At 39.1% G+C, this 27,421-nt stretch overlaps 2 protein-coding genes across 3 annotated transcripts; both read right to left on the bottom strand.

Annotated features, from left to right (window-relative positions):
• Positions 1 to 976: 976 nt before the first annotated feature.
• Positions 977 to 22,712, bottom strand: LOC102237662 (cyclin-J). 2 transcript variants are annotated; one of them, XM_014470418.2, is made up of 6 exons: positions 22,068 to 22,712; positions 21,333 to 21,440; positions 16,209 to 16,419; positions 7,012 to 7,311; positions 6,757 to 6,916; positions 977 to 5,038 (listed from the first exon to the last, which is right to left on the bottom strand). In XM_014470418.2, exons 2-6 carry the CDS (start codon positions 21,408 to 21,410, stop codon positions 4,519 to 4,521), a joined length of 1,269 nt encoding a protein of 422 aa, XP_014325904.1. In that variant the 5' UTR covers positions 21,411 to 21,440; positions 22,068 to 22,712; the 3' UTR covers positions 977 to 4,518. The 2 variants fall into 2 exon arrangements, with proteins under 2 accessions (XP_014325904.1, XP_023184707.1); XM_023328939.1 differs by having other exon boundaries at positions 21,333 to 21,443; positions 22,068 to 22,711.
• Positions 22,713 to 23,071: 359 nt separating this feature from the next.
• LOC102237919 (complement C1q tumor necrosis factor-related protein 2-like) lies at positions 23,072 to 25,949 on the bottom strand. The gene is made up of 3 exons (XM_005795487.3): positions 25,780 to 25,949; positions 25,215 to 25,472; positions 23,072 to 24,058 (listed from the first exon to the last, which is right to left on the bottom strand). Exons 1-3 carry the CDS (start codon positions 25,805 to 25,807, stop codon positions 23,418 to 23,420), a joined length of 927 nt encoding a protein of 308 aa, XP_005795544.2. The 5' UTR covers positions 25,808 to 25,949; the 3' UTR covers positions 23,072 to 23,417.
• Positions 25,950 to 27,421: the final 1,472 nt, after the last annotated feature.

The following is a 27,421-nucleotide window of genomic DNA, read 5'->3' on the forward strand; positions in this document are numbered from 1 at the left end:
CTTGCATAAAACCATGCTGCTGAGTAGAGTAGCTTTTATCCTGATATTTGATCAGAGATTTAGAATTTAAAAATAAGAACATACAAACATACACCACATACAGTATGTTTGCACCCCATGCAACATGAGCATGGCTGATAAAGGAGGTGTACAGATCTCAAAGAGTCTCAGAGAACATCAAAGTTTGTGTGATGTTCTTTATCTGGGATGTCATATTTGGTTTGCACGAAACACGTTACCTGTTCTGCTGTTTAACAATTTAACAATAGGCTACAGAAATGATCTTCTTTTGTCAAGTTTTTTTTTCTGGCAAGCTTCAAAGTCATCTTTTTGTTTTCTCATAGAAAGCATATTTCCTCACCTCCCATTTAAGTTAAACATATGCAGGGTCTTTCTGATTTTACTAATGTGAACTTTAACATAACCAGATGCAGTTCTAAATGCCATGCTGATAGTTTATATTTGAAGACTTCTTTCAGCACCTTGCAGTCTGCTCTCAGGGTTCACTTACTTGGACAACCAGATACATAGACACAAGAAAGAAGACTGGACTGCTAAAGCAGTACATCAAACTATCAAAGAATAATAAGTACTGACCTATTCACAAAAGGAAGGAGTACAATATAATAATAGTAGTACTTAAAGTACCAAATAAGTTGTTTAAATATTTTTAATCACATGTACTATGATTAGAGGCTGTTTTTTATGTTATAGTGTGAGAATATACTTCTGGAAATTCTGGTTAAAAAATTTCAATTGTAAAGATTTATAAACATCTATAGCATCCATGCCAACAAATGTTTTGACACTCCAAATGCCTAAGCTAGATTTGTCTAAATTAATTTAAAGTGAAAGTTCTTGTTTCCGTGAATTTTTGTAAACCTCTTCACGGGATAGAAGATATATCCCAGATATCAACTCAAATGTGGGTTTATTTTGTCATGGCACAATGATAAAACATTTTCATCATTCAGTGTCAAATAAACCAAGACTACAAGTTGTTATAAGAAATAAAAAAAATAAATGTCTGTGGTGTCATTTCATCACTATCACAAAGAACACGTGTTGTCTGGTGAGGTGAGTGGCATCAGCACCGTTCATGGTTAGGACATGGTAAACAAAAACATTTAAAACTCAAAGCTCCAAGTATTCTGGAATACTTTTCACTTGTAGCATATAGCTGCAATATGCAACATATTCACTCTGTTCAGAGCCTAATGCCCTCTACTGGAGATCAAGTCAAATTACACATTTAATTAGAAAAAAAAAATAAGTTAAAAACGTTGAACCAGTGGTTTACATGAGTCAGTGATGGCTGTGGTCAGCAAAATCCCAAAGACAACTTATTGCACCTTTTGACACCTTAACAAGAAGTTGCAAACAGAAAACTAACAAAAAACAAACCTAATTCACACCAACAGCAGAAACAATAAAATTAAAACATAATTCAAATATATGGAATGTATAAAATATAACAAAATTGTACATAGAAGAAAAATAGAGGACAGAGTATAATTAATTTCAGACATAGACATTAAAAGTAGTTTTCAGTGAATGGAAGAAGTTCACCAGGCTGTAACAGACTGACCAGTGAGAGCTGCAGCTACTGAACGCCTCACATCGGGAGAACTGTTTGCACATGTTCAGGGACTTGATGTAAAGCACGGCCATGATGCCCAGTGTCCACAACAAACAACATTATGGTTAACTTTAAAGCCAAAACATCAAACCCTCATTTTGAACATTTTAGTAGTTTAACTTTTTAGTGCCTGCAAAGCAAGCAAACAGCAATAGTCCAAAATAAACACACATAGTGTAACTAAAGATCTAGGTTTGGTGCCAGCAACTGTGATGTTTACTTCTCTGCCTAGAATAGCAGACAACATAGAAAGTAACTTTAAGAGATACTGGATTTTTTTATTGTAAGTGAAATTCTACAAAGTCATCAGTAACCATTCCCTTATCTCTTGAAGAAAGAATGCACTTTCATTTATTTTTGTTTTTTGGTTTGGTCTAAAATCAAAACCCTATGTGGTGTTTCTGCTTCATTTCCCCCTAAATATGTGTTGATGGAAACAAACACATGACTCACTGGTTCACTTAGTGCCTGCGTGTTAATGTGTAGCCAACTAAATGAATGTCACTTCATCCTGTTTTATTCATGTTTGTGTAGATCATCCACACAACACTTTACCCTGAATACGCCATCCCTGCTGTGAAATATGGCAGTGGCAGGATCATGCTGTGGGAATACATTTCTTAAGCTGTGATTAATCTAAATTAGGCTATTGGTTGCTGATCAATGGTTTCTCAAAGCACCAAAAACATTGACAGTTCAACTTAAATTAATAATTCAGGTTCTCTCAACTGAGGTTTAGTGTTTATCAGTATTAATTACTTTTCCTGTTGAAGATGATCTTATATTACAGTGAGCTTCTAAAACAAGGCAGCAGTGGAAAGCCAACAGCTGGGGACATTAGTTTTGAGTGATTTAAAACACAAACAACTAGAGATATCTATGGATTGCAACAATTTACTATTAAATATTAAGCAGCAACACTATGAAAAGAGACCACTGATACGTTTTTACAAGTCTGAAAAGGCTGCTGTCAGTGCAACAGAATGAAAAATCGAATCGTTCTGCCCTTTTGTAAATCTTATAGTTGTTTGGATTTTATCCAGGGAGATTTAGAGTGAACTTACTGCTAATTAGATAGATTGATGCACAACGCAACTTTGCAAAGCAAAAGGAAAAATGGTTAAATATTTGCTAAAAAGCTGTCAGCCTTCCATCGCATTCTGGAGTTACTCACTTTTCTATTACTTCAGCGACATGACATCTTTCTACTACAGGTAGGTAATTACTGATGATATATGCACGGAATTAAATTTTTCTTTGAGTTGAATTTTCAGTATATTATAGTGTTTCTGGACACTTCAATCAATCCACTATCGGGATCCTAATTTAGATCAAACAGAACTCTTAAACATGTGAAATACCAGCATGGTGACCTGTGGTCAACCCTTGTGATCAGCTCTGGGAAACTGGGAATGTGTTTACACTTTAACAGGAAGTGGAAGATGGAGGATTGCAGCTTTACAAATTTGGGAAGCAATTACAGATGACTGGCTGCAGATGTTCAAAAGTGAAACTAGCAACTATGAAACAGGGTCCTTTATGCAGCAAAATGCATTCAGTTAGTGAGATACACAGAGAATGATCCAGTGATAAGGGGGGGGCACGGATGCTACATTAGCATCCACTTTAAAGCACAAAAAGCAGAGACAGAGAAGAAGGCAGCTTCAACCTTAAAACCTGAGCCTGAACATACAGACAAAAAGAAAACTACGCTCACTCACTACATGGTGGATTTCTAAGTTGGTATAAAAAGCTACACTACATCAAACAAAATGAGATAATTAAAAATGAAGAACAAAAAGTTATAAATAAAAGCTATAACATGTTTCAATGGCATCATATTCAAGTAATCTTGATAAAGTCCCTGATAGTGGTTCATGTAAACATTGGAGTCATTAACACAGACAGAACCAGCAGTTCTTGAGAAGGCAGCAGCATTTCATATGTACAACACAACAAACCTGCACGTCATCTTCACCAGGCTGGTCCAGTCACATCAGTTTGTGTTTCAGAAATGAAAACGTCAGTATGAGAAAGCTTGTAGGAGAGCCACATTCACACCTGCATGGGTGAGGGCTAAACTTTGGGAGGAGGAAGAGGGAAAAAAGAAAACTGAATTCTGCCGGCCTGTTTGAGCCAATCGACGTCACCTGCTGTGCACAAAACAATGAGTTCTCGGTCTCCTCTGAGGAATTCTCAGAGAAGCCTTTCAGCTCTTTGCATCAAATGCTAGCTGATTTAGGAGGGAAAAAAACAACTTGAAAGGCATTTATAACCTTTTTATGTTCTTCCAGTAAAGCAATAGGCCTCCATTTACTTCATTCTATCTTTAGTCTAGCATTGGCTTACATAAATATATAATCAGCCAGATTTCCTATGAAATGTGTTGCATTTTTGGGATTAGAAGTAAAAAAAAAAAAATGTTGAGCAGCAAGATGCATTTACCACAGATACGTTGTGTTCTGTGCACTTCTAAAATTGGCTCAGCTATCACACACACAACTGAGAACAGGCACTGAATGAGGTGGGTGTTTGATCACACTGCTGCTTTCATCTCATTCACAGTGATGACAGTCTCATAATAACATACATTTATAAAGCCAATTCAGATTATGGCAGAGAGATTTCTGCAGCGCCTCGGGGTTTAACTCGAGGCAGAGGAGCTTTCGTCACGTCAGTGTGATGACTTCCACCGGGTCCGTCTTGCCTTTGGCCCTCTGCTTACGCTTGAGCCGTCTATGCGAGAGCGGAGGGGATGCAGGGGTGGCTAGAGATGTTGCCGTGCCGACGGAGAGGGAGAGGAGGTCTGTGAATGGATGTTTTGGGGTGGGGAGGTGGGATGGAAGCATTGCGGTGGACTCCCTCTCCGTCTCCTGGCGTCACCTGTCGAAGCAGCCGGCTGTGAAGGTGTGATGCGCGCCCAGGTAGCCCCCGCTGTAGGCCATGCTCAGACAGTGTCGTGGTTCTCCAGTGAGGGCCATCTGCATAGAGATGGGGCTCTGAAGAGGCAGTGCCCCGGGCTGGAGACCCGAGGTCAGGCCTGGGTAGGAGGGGAATGCTCCTCCTGCAGTTATGGAGGGCGCCCCCGTTAGCAAGCCCATCCTGTGGCTCTGAAGGAAATCCTGAGACATGTTCACCACAGGGCCCAAAGCCTGAGAGTCAGCTAGTGCTTGGAGCTGGGACAGAGAGGGGGAATGCTGAGAGAGGTGGGTGAAGCTGTCAGGCTGGAAAAGCAACTGTGGTGTGGAAGAGGTGGAAGAAGAGGAGGAGGAGGCCGGTCTCTGGATGGCAGATACCGGTGAGAGATGGGAAGTCTGCGGCTGTGACTGCAGAGAGGAGGGCCGGTGGGGAGGAGTGGATTTGGTTTTATTGGCCTCCTTCACATCGTTGTCATGAGCCCTGTCATTAGCACAACAAACAGAAAAATAAGTTTCCGCTTAGAGTCTTGTCAAGGCTTAAATGCAAGGAAATTCATAAAAGTCTGTTTAAATTAACTTATCAAAAGAACATTAACAATTATTCATATTCCTTAAACCTTTTTTCTTTTTTTACATTTTATAGAGCAACACAAAGTGGTGCATGATAGTGAATTGGATGCAAAATGATATGCAGGATATACACTTTTTCCCCCCCAAATAAAAATCTGAAAACTAGAAAGATACAAGAAATGTTATATATCCAGTAGCTCATAAAACATCGACACAAAAAACCCACATATATATACAGTATGCATCCATTCGATGTTTGAATAATTTATGCTAAGTAGCCTATAAGAACATCAACACATAACCTGCACACATTCAATGTCAAAATAGATTTTAAAATCTTCTGTTAACCAGTGACTTAGTATAATAGCTTGGTTGAATGAATGAGTTCAACTGTGGTGTGTATTTGATTTCAACCCCTTTTACTCTGGTACAATAAATAAAATCTAATGCACCAAATGACATCCAATTAGTGCAAACAGTATGTGATTTAATCTCAGTATAAATTCAGCTGTTCTCTGAAAACTTCAGTTTATAGAAAACTTTAGTGAACAAAGAGCATAATAAATACCAGCACACATGTTAGGGATGTTGTGGAGAAGTTTAGCTTGGTTACAACATTTCACTAAGCATGTTTTAGTTCACTATTTAAATATGGAAAGAGTGGCAGAACTGTAAAAGTACAAATACTTGATCATCCACCTAAACTGACTGGCCAAGCAGGAACAGCAGCATTATTCAGAAGGGCAGCAAAGAGGCCCATGGTGACCCTGGAGAAGCTGCAGAGATCCACAGCTAAGATGGGACAATCTGTAAACAGGAGAACTAATATCTATGCAGTAAGAGGAAGAATATCATTGAAAGAAGACTAGAAGTTTTGTTTGAAGTTTTCCACAAGTCAGGTGGCGGACATAACCAGGATGTGGACGAAGGACCTCTGGTATGATGAGACCAAACTGAACTTTTTACTAACAAGCACACCACCCTGAACACACCATTCCCATAGTAAAACATACAGTTAGCATTATGCTATGTGGAGGCTTTTTTTCAGCACTGACAGCAAAGAGTTGATGGATCATTAATACAGGGCAGAGTTCACTTTCCAGCAGGACAAAAATCATAATAACATGTAGTCTGAGCTACATGGGATAGTTTAGGAATAAAGCATTTTAATGTGTTGAAATGGTCCAGTCAAAGTCCAGATATAAGCTCCGTTGTGTTCTGATGCTGTTCAAAAACATTCTCCATCGAATCTGACTGAGCTTGAGTTATTTTACAAAGAGAAACAGACAGAAATTTCCAACTCCTTCAAATATCAGTGACAAAATGTGACATAGTTCAAAGGTTAGGAGCATTTATGCAGAGAACTTTATTTACACAAATCTATTCAACTTGCTGAGAAGTAGTTGTGCAACTTATTCTGTCAACCTTAAAAACAAATCTGACACTGTGGTACAACTGGACATGTTCTCCTGGCTACACAAAGACAAATTTTAAATCAACACCAAAATGGGGGCCAAAAGAAAAAAACAATCTCTCTCAACATGCTGTCACAGCTTGAGCAGGCTTTCTGTAAGCCCTACCTTGTATCTGATTTTATTTTACTGATGTGTGTGTTTGTGTGTCTCTTACAGCAGCATTAGCTCAATGCACGGGGTGAGGTGGTCCCAGGAGTACCCTGTTAGCAGATGGAGAGAAGTTGTCCAGCTCGGGGAAATCTGAAGGCAAACGCGAGACGCTGCAACGCAGGCAGCAGCGACTTGAGAGGGTCGAAAATTCAGGAAGGCGTGATCTACAAGAAAAACAAAACATCAAACTTTTAAATCAAGCTACAAGAATCAGAAATGTAACTCTAAGAGATTTAACTCCTTCTCCTCTTGAACTCACCCTGCAGTGAAACCTCCAAGAAGTAGTGAGTGTATTTGTCCATAAAAGCTTTAGTCTTGGACATGGAGGACAGCGGCCAGCCGTTGTAGAGGTCGCCCTCCTGCACCGCGGCATGGAGGTAGTAGTCGATAAAGTGGGCGGGCGTGGGCATGCACAGGTTCCAGCCGAAGGTCTCCAGCAGCAGCAGCTCCATTTTGATCAGATCCCTCTTGTTAAGAATGAGGTTTAGGCTGCACATAAATCCCAGAGAGTTCAGCTGCTCCAGCTTAGGGACCCGGTCCTCCTTCTCTTCAAATTTACCTGGAAAAGAAAGAACATAAAAACTGTCCATTCAACCACATACTATTCAAATTCCTAAAAGGCATTTACGAATATTAGCTACATTTCTTTTAGGCATTAAGAATAGAGCAAAAATTCTCCAGGTTTTGAGATGGTGGTTTTTAATTTCTTGAGCATCAGTGGAAAGAAAATCACTCATAATTATAACACTGAAATGAATAAACACAAAATGACGAAGCAGAATAAAAACAACAGTAAATGCCGGTCTCAAAAGATTTCAGATGAGCGCACATTTTGTCTTATTTTTTAAATAATTCAAGAAATAAACTGTTAGTAATTTAGTATTACTATCAGATCAGTACGGCATTAGAAAATTATGAGGTGAAAATATTATGGCTACTTATTGTGATGAAAATATTATTACAACCCTAACAACTCTGTCTTTGACCTTTAGCTTTCTGAGAATCAGCAGCTACGTCTAGTTTGGGTATAAACAGCAGTACGACTCCATACCAAAAGCCTGGACAAAATATTTGCTAAACATAATCATGGAAAACCTGAGCCTTTAGGTTAAAAAATGAATGACAAAGAATTAGTTTCTATCCAGTGAGAAGATCTAACATTTTCTGCAGATCCTCACAGTCATAAGAGCAATGTCACTTTAGTCAGCCCCCTCCCAATTTGAAGACATACTCTTTTCCATAGCAACAACCCTGAGGCCTCAGGGGTCCATGTGACCAATGAAGAGGGTTGTTCCTGCCTTTAATCCAAGGCTCTAAGAGGCCTCCACTCCAAAAATTAGGAATGAGGGCGAGGAGGGTGTCAGGTTACTGTGATACCGCTCAGTATTGAAACCGCACATAGCTTCCAGTCAAGACTTTACACAAACTGAGTAGATCCTCAAAAATCAAAGTAAAACTTTCTCTCAAATGAACATGGAAAATGTAAAGATTTTCTCATTTTTATTAAAAATATGATGAAGACACAAAAATACTTTTATAAACACATTACTACCGAAATTAACTACTCTAGAGAGTTTCTTATAAAGAGATTCACAATATCTGACAAACACTGTAAACGTTCTGGTTGGTGTTGATTACTATAATGCAGTCAAATGCTTAGAGGTGTAAAGATTTGCAAAAGCCAATTACCGTTCTTAAGAGTACACAGAAATGGCCAAACTATACCCTCACTACTTATACCGACATAAATAAACACACTTATGTGGAAGCAAGCTGCTCAAGTGCCGCTCCACAGATGCATTAAGAAGCACCAGGTTTTATATGCGCCTGAAAGGATTAAAAAGTTGCGTTTCATGCTGGGAACAACAAAACCCTCTGTAGAGTTAATCTACAGATCTAAAACCATGGCAACCAAACACTGAAAATAGGGGTGTTTACTGACATTACTGAGCCACAGTTGTCTGACATGCTGTAGACCTCAATGATCCCTTTATCCCTATGTCTAGAGGAGCATCTTCCTACACAGTGTAAGTTTTATCACCAAAGTTGCGACCTATCATTAAACAGGGCAGGAGGGAGGACGCGTGAAGGCGGGGATCTGCAGCCCAACATGCAGGGAGGTGGGAGTAATGTGTAATTAGCAGAGAGGCAGTAATGGCGATTCTCCAGCAGAACAGGAAGCACCAGAAACAGAGCTGTTTACAGCCACCAGGACTGGTTCCATGTCTCAGTGCACACTTGCCACATTCTCTCACCCTCATATCCTTCAAATCAGGGCTCTGTCTGCCGCTGGACGGCCATGTCCACAAAAACCAGCCGTAAAAAGCCGTCAGCACCTCCATCTATCAAGCCTCTTTGAAGTCGAGGGACATAATGCAACCAGTCTCCTTCATTGTGCTCCACAGTTATGACTGGTTTATAGAACAATATGCAATTCAAATTCAAAAATTAATTTGATATATTGCACGTCTGAAATTTGAACCAGAGACGCTCCTGCTGTGAGGAGCCAGTGTGAATCACTACTCCATCCTACCACCTTAAAATTCTTATTTTTGTTATTTTTATTTGAAAATATTTAACAGTTGATCCTTTTTAAAAAACTATTAGGATTAGGGGTGCACAGATTACACTTTTCTGGCCAGTCGGCAATTATGACCTGCTGATTCTGTTTTTGGCTGATACCAATTTTTTTTTATCTGAAATGTTGCTGAATAAGAAAGTCACTAGCTGGTATCAGTGGGGTGATTATTTTGTTTGCGAACATGCAGACATAACCTGTTGGGTCAAACCTCTCTAACACAGCAATAGAGGACTGTGGCTGACTTTTAGACCTTTGCTGAGGTATAAAGGATCAGCTTCACATTTAAGTAAGTATCGGCTGACCACTGATTTCCCAAAATTAAGGAAATCATCTGGCCGATTTATCAGTGCATCCCCAATTAGCATATATCAAACTGAATAACCTTGATCCAAAGTCAAATTAAGCATAACCATCAAAGAGAAATATACTTCTAAATATGCATATATGCCAAATACAGCACAGACATTTTTTTTGTGTGAACATAATAGTAAACAGTACCAGTATTATGCCATTTAACAATATATCAAACATGACTTAAAGATGTGTGTTTTATTTCTATCACCCTGGGCTAGGTTTGGCTAGCACCAAACCTGGAGTCAGAGCCCGAGCCCCCATTAGTTCTCTGTTGTCAGTCTCAATCCTGGCTGGAAGAGACGGTGCATTCTTCTCTTGTGAGTTCAACTCACCTGGAATGCAGGCAGTAAACTGATCCTATCTCATTCCAGCAAGCAGAAAAAGACAGGCAATCAGCAAAAAACCAAGTCCTTTTCATCTCTAGAAACTACTTTTCCATAAGCAGCCACCATAAGTAATCTATCACTTCTCACATCACCTACAGGTGATGGGGACGGGGAGTCAACAGACAGAGCTCAGAGGTTAAGGGTTAGGAAAAGGTGAGACCGGGATGCAGAGGCTTGTCCCAGGAGGGCATCTTGGGGGAAAGGTCAAGGTGGAAATGGGCTGAAACTGATAAGAGTTTAATGGGAAACCTCAGAGATGAGTTCTCAGACAGGCTAGACTTTATACAGCCAAATGATCCCAAAATAGCTAATTAAAGTGCTTTAATACCAAGATAGTCTGTTGGACCCTGCTCAACCAACCAGAAAATTACAAAAAATTTTTTTAAAAAATCACACCTTCATTTACTTTCACATAGAAAACCAAAGCGCCAGGAAAAAAGATTGCGTAGCTGCAGCAGCTCCTTGTTTGAGGCGGTATCAACAAAAAAAAGCAGACATTTGAGGTAGGGGCATGAAGAAGAAGATGACAACCACTCTGTTCAGTCAGCTTGTTTACAACAAAAACAAACAATAGAGCAACAGCAGATTAAAGCAGACCAGAGGTTACCGTCTTTTCTTTCATCATCTAATCTACTTGCTTTTTCTACAAGCTGCTGCCTGGTATAAGCGAGGTTAGCCAACTTGTTATCCTGTGCATGCGATATTTGCAGCTGGTTTACTTCCTGTCTTTGGTTTGCTGATTAGTCCGTTTGCATTCCAGCAGTTTGTGAATTGCAGCAGGGTTGATTTGCAAGCAAGCTCTGATCAAACAAAGCAGTCTATCCAAGGAAACAAACTTTGGTCCGTTTAAAGGAAACCAAACAGCTCCTGTGTGAAAGTGTCTAGGCTTAAAAAAGACAAATACAAACAAACATCTGCCTTTTTGAGGATAAAAGTATCAGTAAATCACAGATTAAAAACTAATGGGCAACACTTTAGACACAGCATCAATGTTAATTTACCCCCCAAAATGAACAAATATCTAGAAATGTTCCAAAACTAAAAAAACAAATAGAACAAGATTTAGATATTTGTTGTTTTATATTTTCTCGTTATTGCAGAAGAAGGTAAAGATAAATATCTCTGACATACTAAAATATCCGACGAATTGTTTCTTTAGATTTTCTTCGATGTTACCGGGCTTGGATTCTTCTTCTCCTTAACCATTTTCATTGGTTGCTTTATTTTTCACTGTGAGTCTGTCACAGCTCCGTCACATAATCTCCTTGTTGCCACCCCTGGTTCTGGGGGCTCTGACAATGTAGACCCAAGCTGACCTCTGACCGAAAAAGCTGAATGCTTGGTTGACCATAGAGAATTGCGGAAACCTCTGTTCTATGCATATGTGTGTCACAGTGCTGGGTGGGATTCAATGAGCCGGGAACGCCCTGAATCTAACTTGGCAGTGGCATTTACTATTCTACTTTATAAATCAGGATTGCAAGACAGATCTTAGGGTGTTTTCACCCCAGATAGACCAGTAGACTTGGTTCGATTTGGGACTAAACTTATAACATTTGTTACATTTTTAGATGATGAGGTTTGCTTTCACACTGCAGTGTGTGAAACGATCCAAACCCTTTGAAAATCCTGAATACCCCATCACCTGAACCAAGAACTACTGAAAGAAATGACGAACACTTCCAGAGACATGAGCACAACTTCCTTCTTCACAAAATATAAACAAAAATTGAGTTGTTCTATAGTCTAGTAGTGGCAGAATTTCTCTTTGGCAAAAATGTGAGCCATTTGCCCTGCTGCTATTAGACACTTTTGTTTGTTTTTGTTGTATTTACCCAGAGTGCTCTGCGCTACAGACCGCTTCCCGCTTTCAGTTTCCGGTCTGCTAGGCATTCACATGTGAATTTGAACTCAACTGAATCGAGACCTAGGTTTGTAGGCAGACCAGAGTTTGCATCAGAGTTCAATTGAGCATTCACACCTTCCCAAACAAACCGGACTTTCTAGGCAAACAAACTAAACAGGACTGGTGTGAATGTACTCTAAATCAAGAGATTACGCTTCATAGTATTTATCTTCTAATCGGTCTGAGTATCAATAGACAGTTTTTTAATGCAAGAGCCCTGCATGTGAACAGCTTAGCTTTGAGAAGTGATCTCTCTGTTATTCTACATTTCAGGGCGCTCTGTTGGGTGGTTCAGTTCCAACATGTTCCACCTCCTCTCCCACCCGCTCTGCCTCCATATACCCTGCTTAACATCAGCAGCCATCCTACCTTTGAAGTGCCGCTCCGTTCACCTCCCACACCCCAGGGGGTGTGGGGTTACTTTTACAGGGCACCCTGTCCCGGGACTGACTCTCAATGCCGGACCCCGACAAGGTGAGATGAGCGAGGAGGAAGAGGAGCCAGGAGCAGAAAGGTAAAACAACACCGCATTTAAATAGCCATTTGGCTCTTTGTGTTGGGGAAACTCAAATATTCTCTATAGGTTTATCATGTAGTCGTCATGACGACTCACATCCTCTTATAGTTGCTTGGCTCATGGTGAACCCTGCTCCATGCACATATACACAACAGCCTCCACGCCTCAGTGTGTGCTCCCCTTCCCCCCTCTGTGGGAAGGCTCTGGCGGGCCGGCCGGCTCGCATTGACTGGCTTTTGTTTGAGGCCTGACTCGGAGAGCATATGGCAGGTGCCCCTTAGCACACAGCCCGTCCCCACCCCCGGGCTCCGAAGCCCGTGCTTGTGCTCTCTGTGGTCAACATGAGTGAGCCTCATGTGCTCAGTCATTTCAGCAGGATGTTCTTTATTGTTCTTGTTGTTTTAACCCCCCCGATACAAGTGACTTGATCGGGTTTATTCAATGAAACACATTAAAAATACAATAAATCCAGACAAGAATATTAATCTGGCATAAACAGAAAATGACATGTAAGCTCAAAACAGAAAATACAACATTCTTGTTCTGGTTGACAAACACACATTAATGATGTCATCTATGTGAAACAAACAGCTGCAGTATGCAAAGCTCTTGCTCTGTGGACTCAAACCTGCCAGCAAGACTGATGTGATCCCTGCAGGACTTCACGGAATGTAGCACAAAGGAAACTTTGTGGTTCTGGAATGGCAGGATCAGCCCAGGACTGCGGTTTCGCTGATTAATTGGGCTCTCAAAGCTAAGTGGCATCTCTAAATAAGTGGCTGACAGTCAATAACACTCAGTCCTAAAAGGGTTTTTAAAAATGGACCATAATCTACCTCCTGCAAAAGGAAGAGAAGCTCATCTTTGGGCAAACACACACACACATACACACATAAGGGCCTACAAAAAAAAAAACGACACATACAATAGAGTAACAGGATTAGGCAGTGACTGCTGAGAGGCACAAAAGAGGTATAGATTAATTAACCAAGTGTGGAAGGCAGGAAAGTTAAAAGAAAGACAATTGTGCATGCAAAGGGAAGCAGTGAGACCCTGGCAGGTTGTTCAATAACTAGGCCAGATTCCAAAGCACCTCAAGACAGATAAAAACCTAAGTCAACTGTGAATCAAACAGCCTTTCAAGCCAAAATCAATCATGACAGAGACTCCCCTGAGTGCTGGTGGAGCACAGGAGAACAGAGAGCCACGGCAAATTAAAGCTATGATCAGAAGACTCAATACGAAATCCGATTAATCTATTAGAGATTCATAAAACAAAACTCCACTCTGGTCTGGATGTCACTTCCTTTACCTGACTAAGTAAGCAAACTCTAAAATCTATAATTAGCCTCTCACGTGATTGTTTTTAAATAAAAAAACTCATAAGTTTCTGTAAGTCTCACATCTCACTACAGAGACTTGAGCCTGATTGAAGATGGTCTGTTTCAAATCCACTCACACACACTCTGATAGACACACTTATACACATGCGCACACACACCAAGCCCTCCCAAGTGAAAGAGCTCTTTTCCAGACTCCCATTCTGACAGCATCATTAGTCTAATTATCCATGATGCCAAGGGCTGCATTAATGCATGAAAAAGCTCACAGTCTGCTAATCACCAGACAGACATTGAAACAGTAATAACCACCAAGCAACCTGCACCGTGCAGCAGTGGAGGAAGAATGATCAACACACCTGCTTCAGCACAAAACAAAAAGAAACACCAAGATTTCACAGCAGAAGAGGCAAACTGGCAACCGCTTGTGTTCAGAAATAATTTTAGCTTGAAAAGAGATTTGGCCAGAAAAACAATTGTAAAAAAAAATCTAATTTGGTGAAAACTAATGTAAGCTACAAGTTTGATCTCTCAAACTAAGGATTTTTCTGTTTTTATATCGAGTTTCGAGACAAAAATTTCATTTAAAAGCGTTTTTTTTTTTCATCCTTTCAGTAGACAGGTGATACATTTTCTATAAGCTGCCACAAGGGGGACATTAACACATAACAGGATGATAAAGGTGTTACAGCAACACCTTCATCTTCTCTGTCTTACCATTTTGACTAGTACAATTAAATATGTTGTGGAACATATTAAGAAATAATGGAAATTCCTTAATGAATATTGGAGTTGACCAACTCTGTGAGAATTAAACTAAAACAAAGAAAAAACTAAACTACTATCAACTCTGTAATTACATTTGTTTCAATAGTGAAACCCTGTTTTGCTGCAGAGCTGTGCAACAGACTCATCTGACCCACATAGTAAATGAGGTCACCTCTATTTTCTATACAAATACACAACAGGCTAATTGTTTACAAGCAAAATCAATACAAGCTAAACATTCCCTGTATTTGCTATTAGATATACATTAATATTAGCAGGTCACAACAGAGGTGTTAACAGAAGACAGGAAGTCCTTAGTGTAAGGGTTGAGAAGATTTGCAAGAGTCACAAATTTAGTGCAGAAATAAAAAGAAAATAAAAATCACAGTTTGAAAGTTTCCTGTATGCCATGTTGTTTTTAAACCAGCGAAAGTTACTTTGAAGAAACCAAAACCTATACTAATCCATCTAATAATTAGATTAGATTGCTAATCTAATTATTAAGTCTAAGATAGACAGACTTATCTATCTATCCGATAGATAGATAAGTGACACTTAATTTACTAATCAAGACTTTGTTTTGATTGAAAGAATTAAAATGCAACTTGCTTCCAAACTTTTCTCCTGTAGTGTAAATAACAGAAAAATATTAGACTCCTGTCTAAATACAATAAATCAATTCATGATATAATAACCTAGCTTTAATATTAAATTATATTCTTGGTCTATGTGTAGATACTTGTGTCTCATAGTATGGAGTATATACTGCGTGTAAATATTCAGCAATGAGAGGTAACTCAAACTTTCAGCTAAAAAAATTATATTCATCTGAAACAATGCTCCTTTAAGAGTTTGATTTTTAGCTCATTCAGTAGTTTTTTCTTATGCAGTAATAAATCATAATGGGCCACAAATACTTCTCGCAGGTTCACCTCTAGAACCACCCTGGAAACAACTACCAATCCAAATGCACATTTAGATTTAAAAGTTGTCCCGCACACATCGTTTGAGACTTCAGCAAACACAAATGGAAGAAAAGTGGATGAAATGGATAACATTCAAGATAAAAAACAGCGACAAAAAATAGACAAAGAACTAGACAAGCTAGATGGGACAAAGGTTAAACAGAGGAATAGCTCCCAGGCGAAAGTTTTGTGCTATGTTATGTTGGATGTGAAGTGTTCATGTATTGTGTATGTAAACAAATGTGAAAAATACTAAACAGTTAAATGATAAAGAAAAAAGTTGCCACGCAAACTTCAATCAAAATGGATACTCTTCTCTTTAACTCACACTTCAGACTAGCTTCACATAGTGAAACTGGGGTGAAACAATACAATCTCTAGGGTGCTGCTTAAATTAACCATCTTTCAGGAAGTGCTTTATCTTGTGCCATGCTGCACAAACCACAGAAGCTTTAGGGCAAAGAGTGCTACCTGAAGCTGTTGTTAATTTAAAGAAAGCATTCTTTTCACGATAACTTTACCTATTCAAAAGCCACTGACAACAAACAAGATTCTTTCGGAAAGAAAAGAAAAACGCAAAACAAAATAAACCAAACATTTTTTTAAACGTAAAAGATTAATTCTCCTTTCTGAACTTACTAGCTAGCAGCAGGCAAGAGAGGGCGATGACGTAGAGCTGTTTCACAGCGACATCGTAGTGGTCCATGAACAAGTCGAGCAGGTAGACGGCCAGGTGCCGTGCCGTAGGACACAGCTGGTACCGATTGCTCAGGATGGCCAACAAGTCTGCAAAGTAGCGTCGCATGCCGATCTGCGGAGAGTGGGCCCTGTAGACGGGCAGCTTCAGCTCCTGGAGAGGAAAAAGAAACATGAACAGAGTTGAAAACGACAGGGGGTGATAGGAGCAGGGTGGGCAGGAAGCAGCGTTGGAGAAATGTGGGGGATGAGGATAGTATGCATGATAATAGTGATCCTTCACATCTCCAGTTGATGGGGTTTAACTGCTCACAAGTGACCTGAAAAGATTCATATATAGAGAGAGTTTCCACTTGAGAGCAAATTCTTCAGCATGATTCAGCCTTAGCTCAGTTTTACTGTATTCACCGTTGTTGCAGAAAACTGAAGCTAATTTGGATCATTGCAGGGGGCTATGAACAATGAGCTGAGGGTTTGTAAGTGTGCAGTTCGGGGAGGGGAGGGTCTTCCTCCAGCAGAGTTCAGCAGCAGATAGGATTAGGTTTCACTCCTAACACATCTCCTATTCATGTTCAATTAGCTGCAAGTGTTTCAAAGTGGAAAGAAGACACTCTGGGGCATTAGCATGGAGCCGGCCGAGGGTATCTTTCTGAATCAGCTTGAAATAAACTAGAACAACAAAAAAGGCTCTGGTTTTTGCTTCTGAAGTCAAAAACATTTAGAACAGCATGTACGCATTTACACAGCAGCGATTTTCTGGTTTTAAAACAAACATACTGGAATATTTCTAAAAGTGTTGTGCGCTCTGGAAATAGAAGCCAGCACAAGAGATAATGGGTTGGATTAGAAAATGCCAACAGGTAGATTAGAGTCTACACAATCTGTAAAAAGCACCAAAGCTAAAAGTGAAAGACAAAAATATTCCTTTTAACGCTATTGAGTTGCAATTTCTCAGCAAGTCGGTGATGTGAAACATTCAAAATCTGTCTGCAGATTATCAGCAATGACTAATCTTAATGATTCATCGAAAATCCAGACAGTTTTTTCCCTTGACCAGCAATTTGCATATCAACGTTTTTATTATTAAATATGTCCAAACGAAAAAGACAAGATTTTGGTGTACGAATGCATCAACCTTTTGTTCAGTTTTAAAATGGTAATTATCAGACCTCAAGCAAAATCAGCATGGACCAGCCTGGTCGGTTCATCTGTATCTGGGTCATTGAAGGCAGAGGCCTGTAAAATATGGGGCCATTAGATTCTAAAAGGTGGCTTTTCTTCCTGTAATTACTCCATTGAATGCTGCGGGTTGGAAATACAAAAGCTCAGGAAACAGCTGGTAGATTTTTCTATATAGAAAATATCTGCTTATTGGAGCCGATCCAAGTTTTCGGATAAGCTCTCAGGAAAACATGTTTACAGTCAATAGAATTTGCTGCGAGGGCAAAACTGCCAACACGGTCAGAGTTACACAAACTGTCAAGTACTTATTTTGAGCACAACTAAAAAAAAACCTGTGATGCTCAGACTGACACTTCAATGGAATCCAAAAATAAACAGTGCCCCCCTCCCTCCCCACATCAATGTATAGCAGCAGCACCGCCCCCGGAGCCTCAAACTCCCATATCAACCGATCCTCCCAAAATTCTCCTCCCCTCCCACTGCCTCTGGTCCATCTGTCTGTCTAGGGGTGCAAGGGCAGCAGGAGGAAAGGAGGAAGGGGGGCAGAGGGGGATGGAGTTGTTGGAGGGAGGAGGCTGCTGCAGTCTGGAGGGCTGGGGAGGCGGTGGTGGGGCCTGTATGGAGCAGAGAAGTGCCTTTGTGGGGGGAATCGCACCGTAATTAAGGATTCCACAGCTGCCTGCTGATTTGCATGTCTGATAATTTGCCACATGCTACACAGCACTGCGATCTCCCACATCAGGGCATTATCGCTGCAGCAAACGTCGTTAAGGCTGGATGAGACGGTGGGGGTGCGGGCGCTGTGCAGGAGATCTGAGCGCCGTATGAAGCTCTGATAATGATTCCACCATTCTCTCCCACTATACTGGATATTTTCTGAAAGGAAAATATCCAATAATCTCTACTCATCACGAGGTGTTCTTTTTTTTAAAAGACAACATTTATTAGGGTTAAAAATATAATTCATTCTAAAAATGCATTTGTTGCTTAAATAAAACTCAAAAGAAATCCTTTAACAAAACTAATATGTGGAAATGTTTAAAATTAATAACATTAACGTTTTCTATTGAGTGTAGCTTGAGTATCATTTCAGTAATAAGCAAACTTGTTTTGCTGTAAATTCTCTAAAATCTTAAGACATTTTACACAGTCTATTTTTGGCTGAAAATTCTTCAACGTTATCCTATTTGTGCTTTGTCACTGCCTAAGAACGTCCAACAGGTTATGAACGCTACTTTATCAGATTTTTCTCATGTGGTGGAGCAGCAAAACACGTCGACTCAATTGCCAAAACTAAAAGAGATTAACAGATAAACCTTTCAGAAAATACTCCAACTTCTTCAGTGCTTCAAGGCATCATACACTGCAAAATCAAAAGGTAATTGTACCTTGGGAAATTCCCTGTATGGAGAATCCTCACTGCTGAGTAAAACACATGCAGATGTATAAGCAGCAAGGCACCAAACTGAAGTGATCACAAGTTATGTGTCATGCTTTGCGTGATCCTCAGTTTATAACAAAAGTATAGTACTACGAGGTACACCATAACGTACTGCGACGATTGTTTAAGATGCAATCGGAAATGTAGACATAGGGCAACCAAAACCGAGCTTAAGGCTGACAGTAATGCTCCCTCTTTATAGTAAATGGAAAAAAGATGTGGGTGTTCAGCCTGTTTCCACATCAGTGCAGATTCTCGCTCTCATGCAGGGTTTTTCTGAGTCAGATAATGTCCAGCTTGAGAAAGGTGAGTAAAACATTACCTAAAAGTGACTCAAAAACATCTGGTTAGAAATCCAAAATGCCACAGAGTTCACTCGACTCATGAGTACAGTTAAAGGCAGATGAAGACACCTGATGCCATTGTATCTTCACCACCACTGGGGTCCTGAGCTGAAAAATACCAGTCAAGTCACAAAGGTCTTAATTCAAGTGACACACACAAGGAGAGGCATGATCATGCCTTGAGGATAATTAACACATCCTTAATTAGTGAACCTTAATTTGTGAATGCAGTTAAATTTAATTCAAGATTAATAATAATAAGAGCTATAAATAGTTTTTGTACTCTATGTATACTTTGAAGAATATCAACAACTTCTTCAGTCCTTATGAGACTCTCTGATAAAACATGTAATATTTAGTTTTAAAAAGCTGCTAATATAATAATATGCCAAGCAACAGCAACAATTATTTTTCAGAAAGTTTAGAGTTACCCAAGCAGCAACACCAAACTAAACGCTTTACCAACATCAGCTATGTTGCCAACAGGTTTTGCTCTAATTGCTTGGTGATTACACCAACAACTGCACCATTCTCTCAAAAACACCTTCTTATTTGTCATTGTTAGCAACATTTCAAGAATTGCTGATGGCAATGTAAATATACTGTACTTAGAATATCTCTTTTTGCGGGGCGGAGGGGAATTCAGTCAGCAACAGAGCAAGGACTTCTGCTCTGACAAACAGAAGGCTTATTTACCTGAAGACCAGGAAACTGTTTTTATTAGTTAAATAGTTGGATAATCTTTTGAAGCAGTTGTATGATAAAAACAGTCAGATTTGACATGTGGACACATGTTTAATTAGACTGTATAAGGTCTAGAGTCCATTTTATTGTTTACTTTAAAAAAAGAGCAAAATAAAAGCCTTTTACGTTACTATTTAAGTGAGAAAATATTAATTTCTATGAGGTTATATTACTTCATTTATTCTAATACCTAGAAAGCAGAAATAATTTATCAAAGATTATATATATATATATATATATATATATATATATATATATATATATATATATATATATATATATATATAATAACAATGATTTTGAAAATCTCCTTGGACACTAAAAAAACAAAATACTGACTGTTCCCATAATCCTGGTGTTAGTTAAAAAGCCATTTTATTGGTTTTTCAGATGTTTTTTTCTCCATACAACTCTTTTGAAAATATTTCTAACATTCATAACACAGCACAGCTTCCCTTCATCTTTGTTGCAGATGAGAGAAAACCATTTTAAAATATTTGCACAAGAACTTTTCAAAAACATTCTATAAAAACAAGGCTGTCCGCACATGTAACAAGGAAAAATACCTTACTTCAAGCTAAAAGGAAATAATTATAGATATGTCACTATCAATGAGTCTGCTGCTGACATTTTTGTTCCGGTTGCTGGATTTGGGAGTTTGCTTGGGAGTTTGATGGCTGCACCATCCCATTAAATACTACTCATTCACAATTGTAGGTTGTAGTTTTGAAAATTCCTTTTTGATAACGCATATAACCAGAATTCAGTTTCTTATTGATTTTTTTCAGTTCCTTTCCTTTACTTACAGGATATGGTTAGTCTGCATATTCTAGAAATAAATCTTTTCAGCTGCTTTTATCCCAAAAATCAACAGGCCGGTAATTATGTCAAGTGAGAAGGACTACAAGTGGGTTTTTGACCCTTTTTCCAAACACATTAAAAAATGTCAAAATCCTTAATTTTCAAAATATTTACAGAGCTTTTAGCTTTATTACAAAATTTAACCACAAGGTCTTTCAATCCACAATGTTCTCCACTGCTGTTTTTAATATTAAAACTATATAACAGCCAATTAATCAAATATTCTCTGAATGGTTCATGGCAATACCTTAAATACTGTAAAGGTAAAGCTAATTTCTTGATAAATATGTTCATTCCAATCACAACTTTTCACAGATTTCAATTTGAATTGAGAGACTTGAATTACAATAGAATTTTAGATGATAAAATGCTTAACCTTCTTAAATTTTAACCTACATACACGATTTTTAAATCATTTGAAATGTCGTTGCACGCTCTTCCTGATAAACCTTTTTGAAAATTTGATCAACACATTGATTTTAGAGGCTAACTCACCTTAATGCGTAAGGACTGATGGATGTCTGAAGCTAGCTGTCCTTTCCACCACTGCAGCTCCCTCTCCATCCTTCCCATTCAGAGGAGGCGTCCACAATCAAGCTTTACCTGCTGAGACGGGTGTTTCCCAAACGGGACATAGTTAAGATACCTCAAAAAGCACATAAATGTGATTGTGTCTTCAACATTTACAGCTTTAATTGAGCTCTACATTAATTATACTTGACAGAAGGACAAGTTGGAGTTCCTCTGTAAATGTTTTAATTACAGAACAATTAATGGTTAATTTGCCCCAGACTTGTGATTAAATATGTTAATTGCATGTGTTTGGAAAAATACCTCAGCTTGGACAACGTTGCAGCTAATTAAACAACAGTAATCCGTTTGCTAACACAGGCCATCTTCTCTGCTCGGGAATTTAAATGGCTCATTTAAATGCCCGCTCGGCCAACGCTGCAGGTCACATTTTTCATAAAATCTTTCGGATATCTGTCTTTTGGCGAGTTCTTATACAAGCCAGAAAATAAGTAAGAAATTCAACAAATTAGTCACTATAACATTACCACGACGGGGACTAAGCTGCCCACCGAGCTCTGATATTCTCCACTCGTTTGGAACAAAAACAGAACATGAACACTAAAAACTGACGCTTCGTCTCAAACTAGCGTCGCTTTTCCTATAAAACAATAAGACAGCTAACTTTTCACAGCAGTGGTTATTACATGTGCCACTCACCGCTCCGTTGGGAATGCCCCCCAGACCCTCTTTGTCTCAGTCCGACATCCTGAATGAGAGAACTCCTCCGCGGCTCAACTTTTAAACAGACCTCTCTCTGACGCCGAGAACAAAAACTTCAAAATCCGCTGGAGAGCTCATCAAACAGCCGCCACTGAGAAAAATGCCACCTTCGGTTTAACCACTTTCCCCCCCCCAACAGTTCACACTTTTTCCAGCCACAATCAGCGCTGCCGTTTTCTCTCCGGTGCCTCGGCTCTAACAAAGTAGCCTCTTCGGCTGCGCCAGCTGCTGCTGCTGGGCTCGTGCGCCTCACGCTTGGTCCCTCCTACACAGAAGCATGGGAGTTGTAGTTGTTCCCAGGTCACTATAAAAACTACAATTAGCAAAATTTGCTACAATCCAATGACAAATGATGGCTACTTGTATACAAATATAAATGTGTGACGATTTCAGTAAAATTCTAACAAGTATCCAAGAACACAAAACTATCCACAATTATGCAAATATGTAAACATATTAAATACATAATGAAATAATCAATTTGGTTTAAATTAATTGTAAGGTAAAATCGTAGATTATTGAATTATCTCAGGCGCACAGCGCTACAAGAAAGGTCCTAAAGTGCACCAGCTCAAGAAATAAATAGCAAATAAATAAAAATATTAATATGTAATGACTCCTTAAAATAAACAAATAAATAAATAAATATAAAATGTGTAAGTATTACATTAAATTAATAATTAAATGACTAGATCCATACATTACAGAAAATTATAATCCCTTCTCATATATTTATTTTATGCTTTTGATCTACAGGTCCCACAAAAAAGATAATTAAATAATTGTATATTTTTCAATACATACTAAAAGTGTGTCAGTGAACACTTAATTAATTATATGTTTCAGAAAGTATTAAGTATTAAACTTACTGTACTACATGAAACTTTATCCTAAATATTTAGGATTTTATTCATAAACTAAACTTCAACTTCCTTATATTTCAAGCTTTGATCATTTTACATTTTTTTATTGAAATAAAAATTATTTACACTAACCGTCAAGAATGCACAGTTCTGTAAAAATGGAAAATGACTCATTACAGAAGCTTCTTCCATAAGAGCAAAACAACAGTGATCAATCCGCCCAGACATGGCTGGTAAATATTTAAAACAAGTTGGACCCATTAGTACTGCAGTCACAAAACCTTTTTGGTTCAAGCCTTTTTCCTTATTTATTTTCTTTCTTTTGCGCCCCCTTGTGTCAAGACGTTTTCAACAAGTCCAAATTGCATTGTTCGGATTTCACCTGTAATAAATCAGGTAATAGGATACATTCAGGATTGTAGTGTCAACTGTCATCCTCACTATTCGCCTTTTTATCTGCCTCATTGAGAAACTCCTGATCAGCATAAATGAGAAACCCAGTGAAGGTGCTGTCTGTCCAGAAGGGGTCAAAGAAGAGTCCATTCTGCTCTGAGTAGAAGATCTGCAGCCACACCTGATCTGACTGCTTCAGGTGGAGAACAGTAGAGCCAGATGCCACATCATGGTTCCCCGTGTTGGCATCAAAGGTCTTGATCTTGTACTGACCATTATGCACCAGTCCTATAGCCAAGTGCTTATTGGCCAGTGTTATATCATAGGTGAAATAATAGACTCCAGGGATCTGACAGACAAACTTCCCGCTGCTGGCATTGTAGTGATTCCCTTCATTAAGCAAGATCCGGCTGAAATTGATCGGCATTCGTTCTTTTGGATAACTTTTTGTTATGGCCACAGAAAAGGCTGATCGAGCCGCAGTGCCACAGTTACAACCACCAGGAGGTCCTTGCTGGCCCGTGTCACCCAGCTCCCCTTTCTTCCCTTGTTTTCCGGCCACACCTAGTGATCCACGCAGCCCTTTTGGTCCCCGAGGTCCTGCTTTACCAATAAGACCTTCACGGCCTTTCACACCGGGCTTCCCAGGGTTCCCAGGTCTACCTGGATCACCTGACGACAAACACAAAAAAAACATAGTGACATAACAATGCAACATCCACTAGGACTGGAAAGGACACAAAGGGACAGATTTATGCAAGAGGCCATCTGAGTTTTGTTTCTGATCTGATTGAATTTCCAAAACCCTCAAAGTTTGAGTTTCCCCCTTTCAATTCGCAGCTAACTTTTATTCTTAATTACAGAACCTTATAGAAATGCTCTAATCCCCTATGACCTTTTCACACTGTCACAATACAACCACACACTTGACATTGACACACTTCAAACAATTCAAAATGATTTATTGGGATTTTATGAGATACACCATCACTAATTAGTACCTATTGTAGAAGAGGAAGAAAAACAATACATGGACATTTTTCTATTTGTGTTCAGCACCAGAGTCAAACCTTTGAGGAGCCTTGGGTCTTTGAGTATGTCTATGTCAGCTTTGCACATTTGGAAGCTGATAATTTGCCCACTTTTCCTCACCTTAGCCCAAACTCGGTCATTTAGATCTGAACTTGGACTGAGCCATTCATGAACATGTTGTAACCTTAACCCTGCCACTGGAGTAACAACACATTTTGGGTTGCTGTTATCTTTCTGAAAATGGTTTGTAGGTTACGACCTTAAATCATAAATGTCCAGCTCCAGTCCTCAAGGCCCAGTGTCCTGCCAGTATTAGATAAGTTTCTACTCCAATACAGCTGATTCAATTGGTCCAACTAACTCCTCAGCATGTTAAAGTTCGGAAGCTTGCTAACAAACCATCATTTGATTCAGATGTGTTGAACCTAGAAAGGAACTAAGAAATGCAGAATACCAGTCCTTCAGGGCTGAATTTGAACACCTCTGCCCTAAATAAACATCAGAAGTGGTCCTAGAATGGATAATATGACATTAAACTTCTGAAATTACTGTGACCGAGACTCTGTTGAAAATGTGTTTTCTTTGCCTAAAAACCAGACAAGCTTGTTGATGACCAAAAAGTGTAGTTGAAGTGAGACTCACTAAGAGATATTAAACCAAATATTAGTTAGGGTGCAAATACATATGAAATCTCTGAGTATTGCCGAATCAAGATTTAGTAAACACTTCACTGAGTTATTCTTATATTTTTGAGTTGATTAACTGTAAAAGATTAGCACAGTTATAGAAAAAGTACCCCCGTTTCCTTTTTCTCCCTTTTCTCCATCTTTTCCATCTGGACCATCCAACCCTGGCGAACCCATAGGGCCCATGGACCCTGGGGGTCCAGGAGCTCCCGGGAATCCTGGGGGTCCTACTGGGCCAGGCAGACTGCAAACCAGCTGAGAGGAATGGATGGGGAAATTACGACCTCTCTTTGATGAGGAATTTGTTGACTGAGAGACGGCGGCTGAGAGCAAACAGATGATCACACACATCTGGAGCATAATGGGCACTGCAGAGGCACAACAAGATGAGGGACACGGACTATTAAAGCCATTAAATTTGATTTGGGTTTTGAGGGCGAGGAAAAAACATGGAAATAACAAGATGTTCCTGGAGAGAAACGTAATAACAGAACCTATGCGTGCACACTTATTCAAAACAATAAAGCATTCACTTGCTTTTAAGGTTTTACTCAGTCCTTTTGTGGAAACTATGAGTCTATTATTTAAAGACTAAGTAGAAGTCAGCTTTTGTTTCCAACTTGTTTAACAAATGGAGCATGTAGGAAGTTCTATAAAAACAAAGAAGCAACTTACTGCTTGAGAAATCATGTCCTCGGGTCATTGTTCAGCTCTGCCTCTCCTTTTAAGGTTCAGGAGCGATCCTTCATGAATGTTCAGTGAGCTAGAGATCTAATATTCTTCAAGAGAAGCTCTGCAGAAAGCAGCTCAACCCAGAGAACCAGAGTCCAAAACATCCACCCTGTTTATGCAACAGCTGGGCCCAGAAAATACTTCCGGCATGATGTCATTCAATTCAAGACAGTTCACAAGGATTAGATAGCAACAACAATGGCTGGCTCACCAGCTCTCACTATGAGAAAATTATCGATGCAATGGTAACTGAACAAGAGGGTCCGCAGAACAGGGGTTTATCTCATGAAAGAACAAGAAAGAAATAAAACATTTACGAGTTTGGGGAAGGAAGAGTCTGGAGTTCTGCAGGGCTGTGAGCTCTGTAGCTTAATAATATTACATTTAGATGTCTTCCATTGAGATTTGTCTTGAAGACAGTGGTCCTTCATCTTGGTGATCCTAAAATGGTTCAACCTCCACTGAAGATAAAGTTTAATTGCAAAAGTAACATTTGTTTGCTAATAAACACACAAAACAGTTTCATTGACTAAAACTAATGTCACATGGAAATTATGTGCAGTTGCCATTTTCAATGACAACTGCAGCCTCAAAATTATTCATCCATCATAAAAACAAACATTTGCAAATTAGGTGTGGTTGCAGGCACTGATGATCCAATCAACCAATGGCTTTAACAGATGAAACCAAACAAGCTAAAGATGCTGCTGTTTGATTCCTGGAGTTACCAGAAACCCTCATTTGACTGGAAAAGACCTTCAGTTTGTACAGCAAGGTACGTACTAAATGCTGAAAGGTTGTACACTTGAACTCAAAGACGTACAGTACGTCACTACTGACCCAAAAGTCCAGGAGCCATCAGGCCCTCTATGCTTAAAACAGTATACAGTAAATAACACAAAGAGGTTTTGGGATTCTGACATATTCAAAACTGGAATGTGTCAGACTTTTAAATAAGCAGCATGTCTGCAGGAAGAAGAATGAAGCATACACTGAAAAGAACACCTGGTGTTAGGGACAACAAAGTGTGTTGTGTGTAGTTGGACAGATGAATTCATGGAAATCCTGGGAAAAACGGGAACACAGTCTGTAGGGAAATCAACCCGACATCACCAAACCCCGGGTCTATCCGAAAGTCTACCAAGAACAGGTTTTAAACACATACTGGAATATAGTAAAGTGAAAATCAGTTGATTGATGAACTTTATTGAAGGGCTAAATTAAAGAAATGCTGCCAGCCAGTGCCTGGCTACTTATCATGTCTGCAGGACATTATAAATCCAAAGAGTTGTGAGATAATTACTAAAGACGCATGTTGGATTGTTTTGACTAATCGTGAAAAGCAGTTGTAACACTGGTTGCTATTTGTTTATTGCAAATAGTTGAAATTGTGGGAGCTGAATAATTTTAGAAAATTATTCAACTCTGTAGTTTTTTCTTTGTGTTTAACTTTCAGAAGCAAATGATATACTGTTTTTATTCCTATGTTTTATAGATTGGGTTATAATAAAAAATGTTTTGATGTTAAGCTTCTAAAGATACTAAAAACTCAAGAATAAACAGTCGACAAATTTCATTCATTCAA

Source organism: Xiphophorus maculatus, chromosome 23, assembly GCF_002775205.1.
Source record: "Xiphophorus maculatus strain JP 163 A chromosome 23, X_maculatus-5.0-male, whole genome shotgun sequence".
Taxonomy (NCBI): Eukaryota; Metazoa; Chordata; class Actinopteri; order Cyprinodontiformes; family Poeciliidae; genus Xiphophorus; species Xiphophorus maculatus.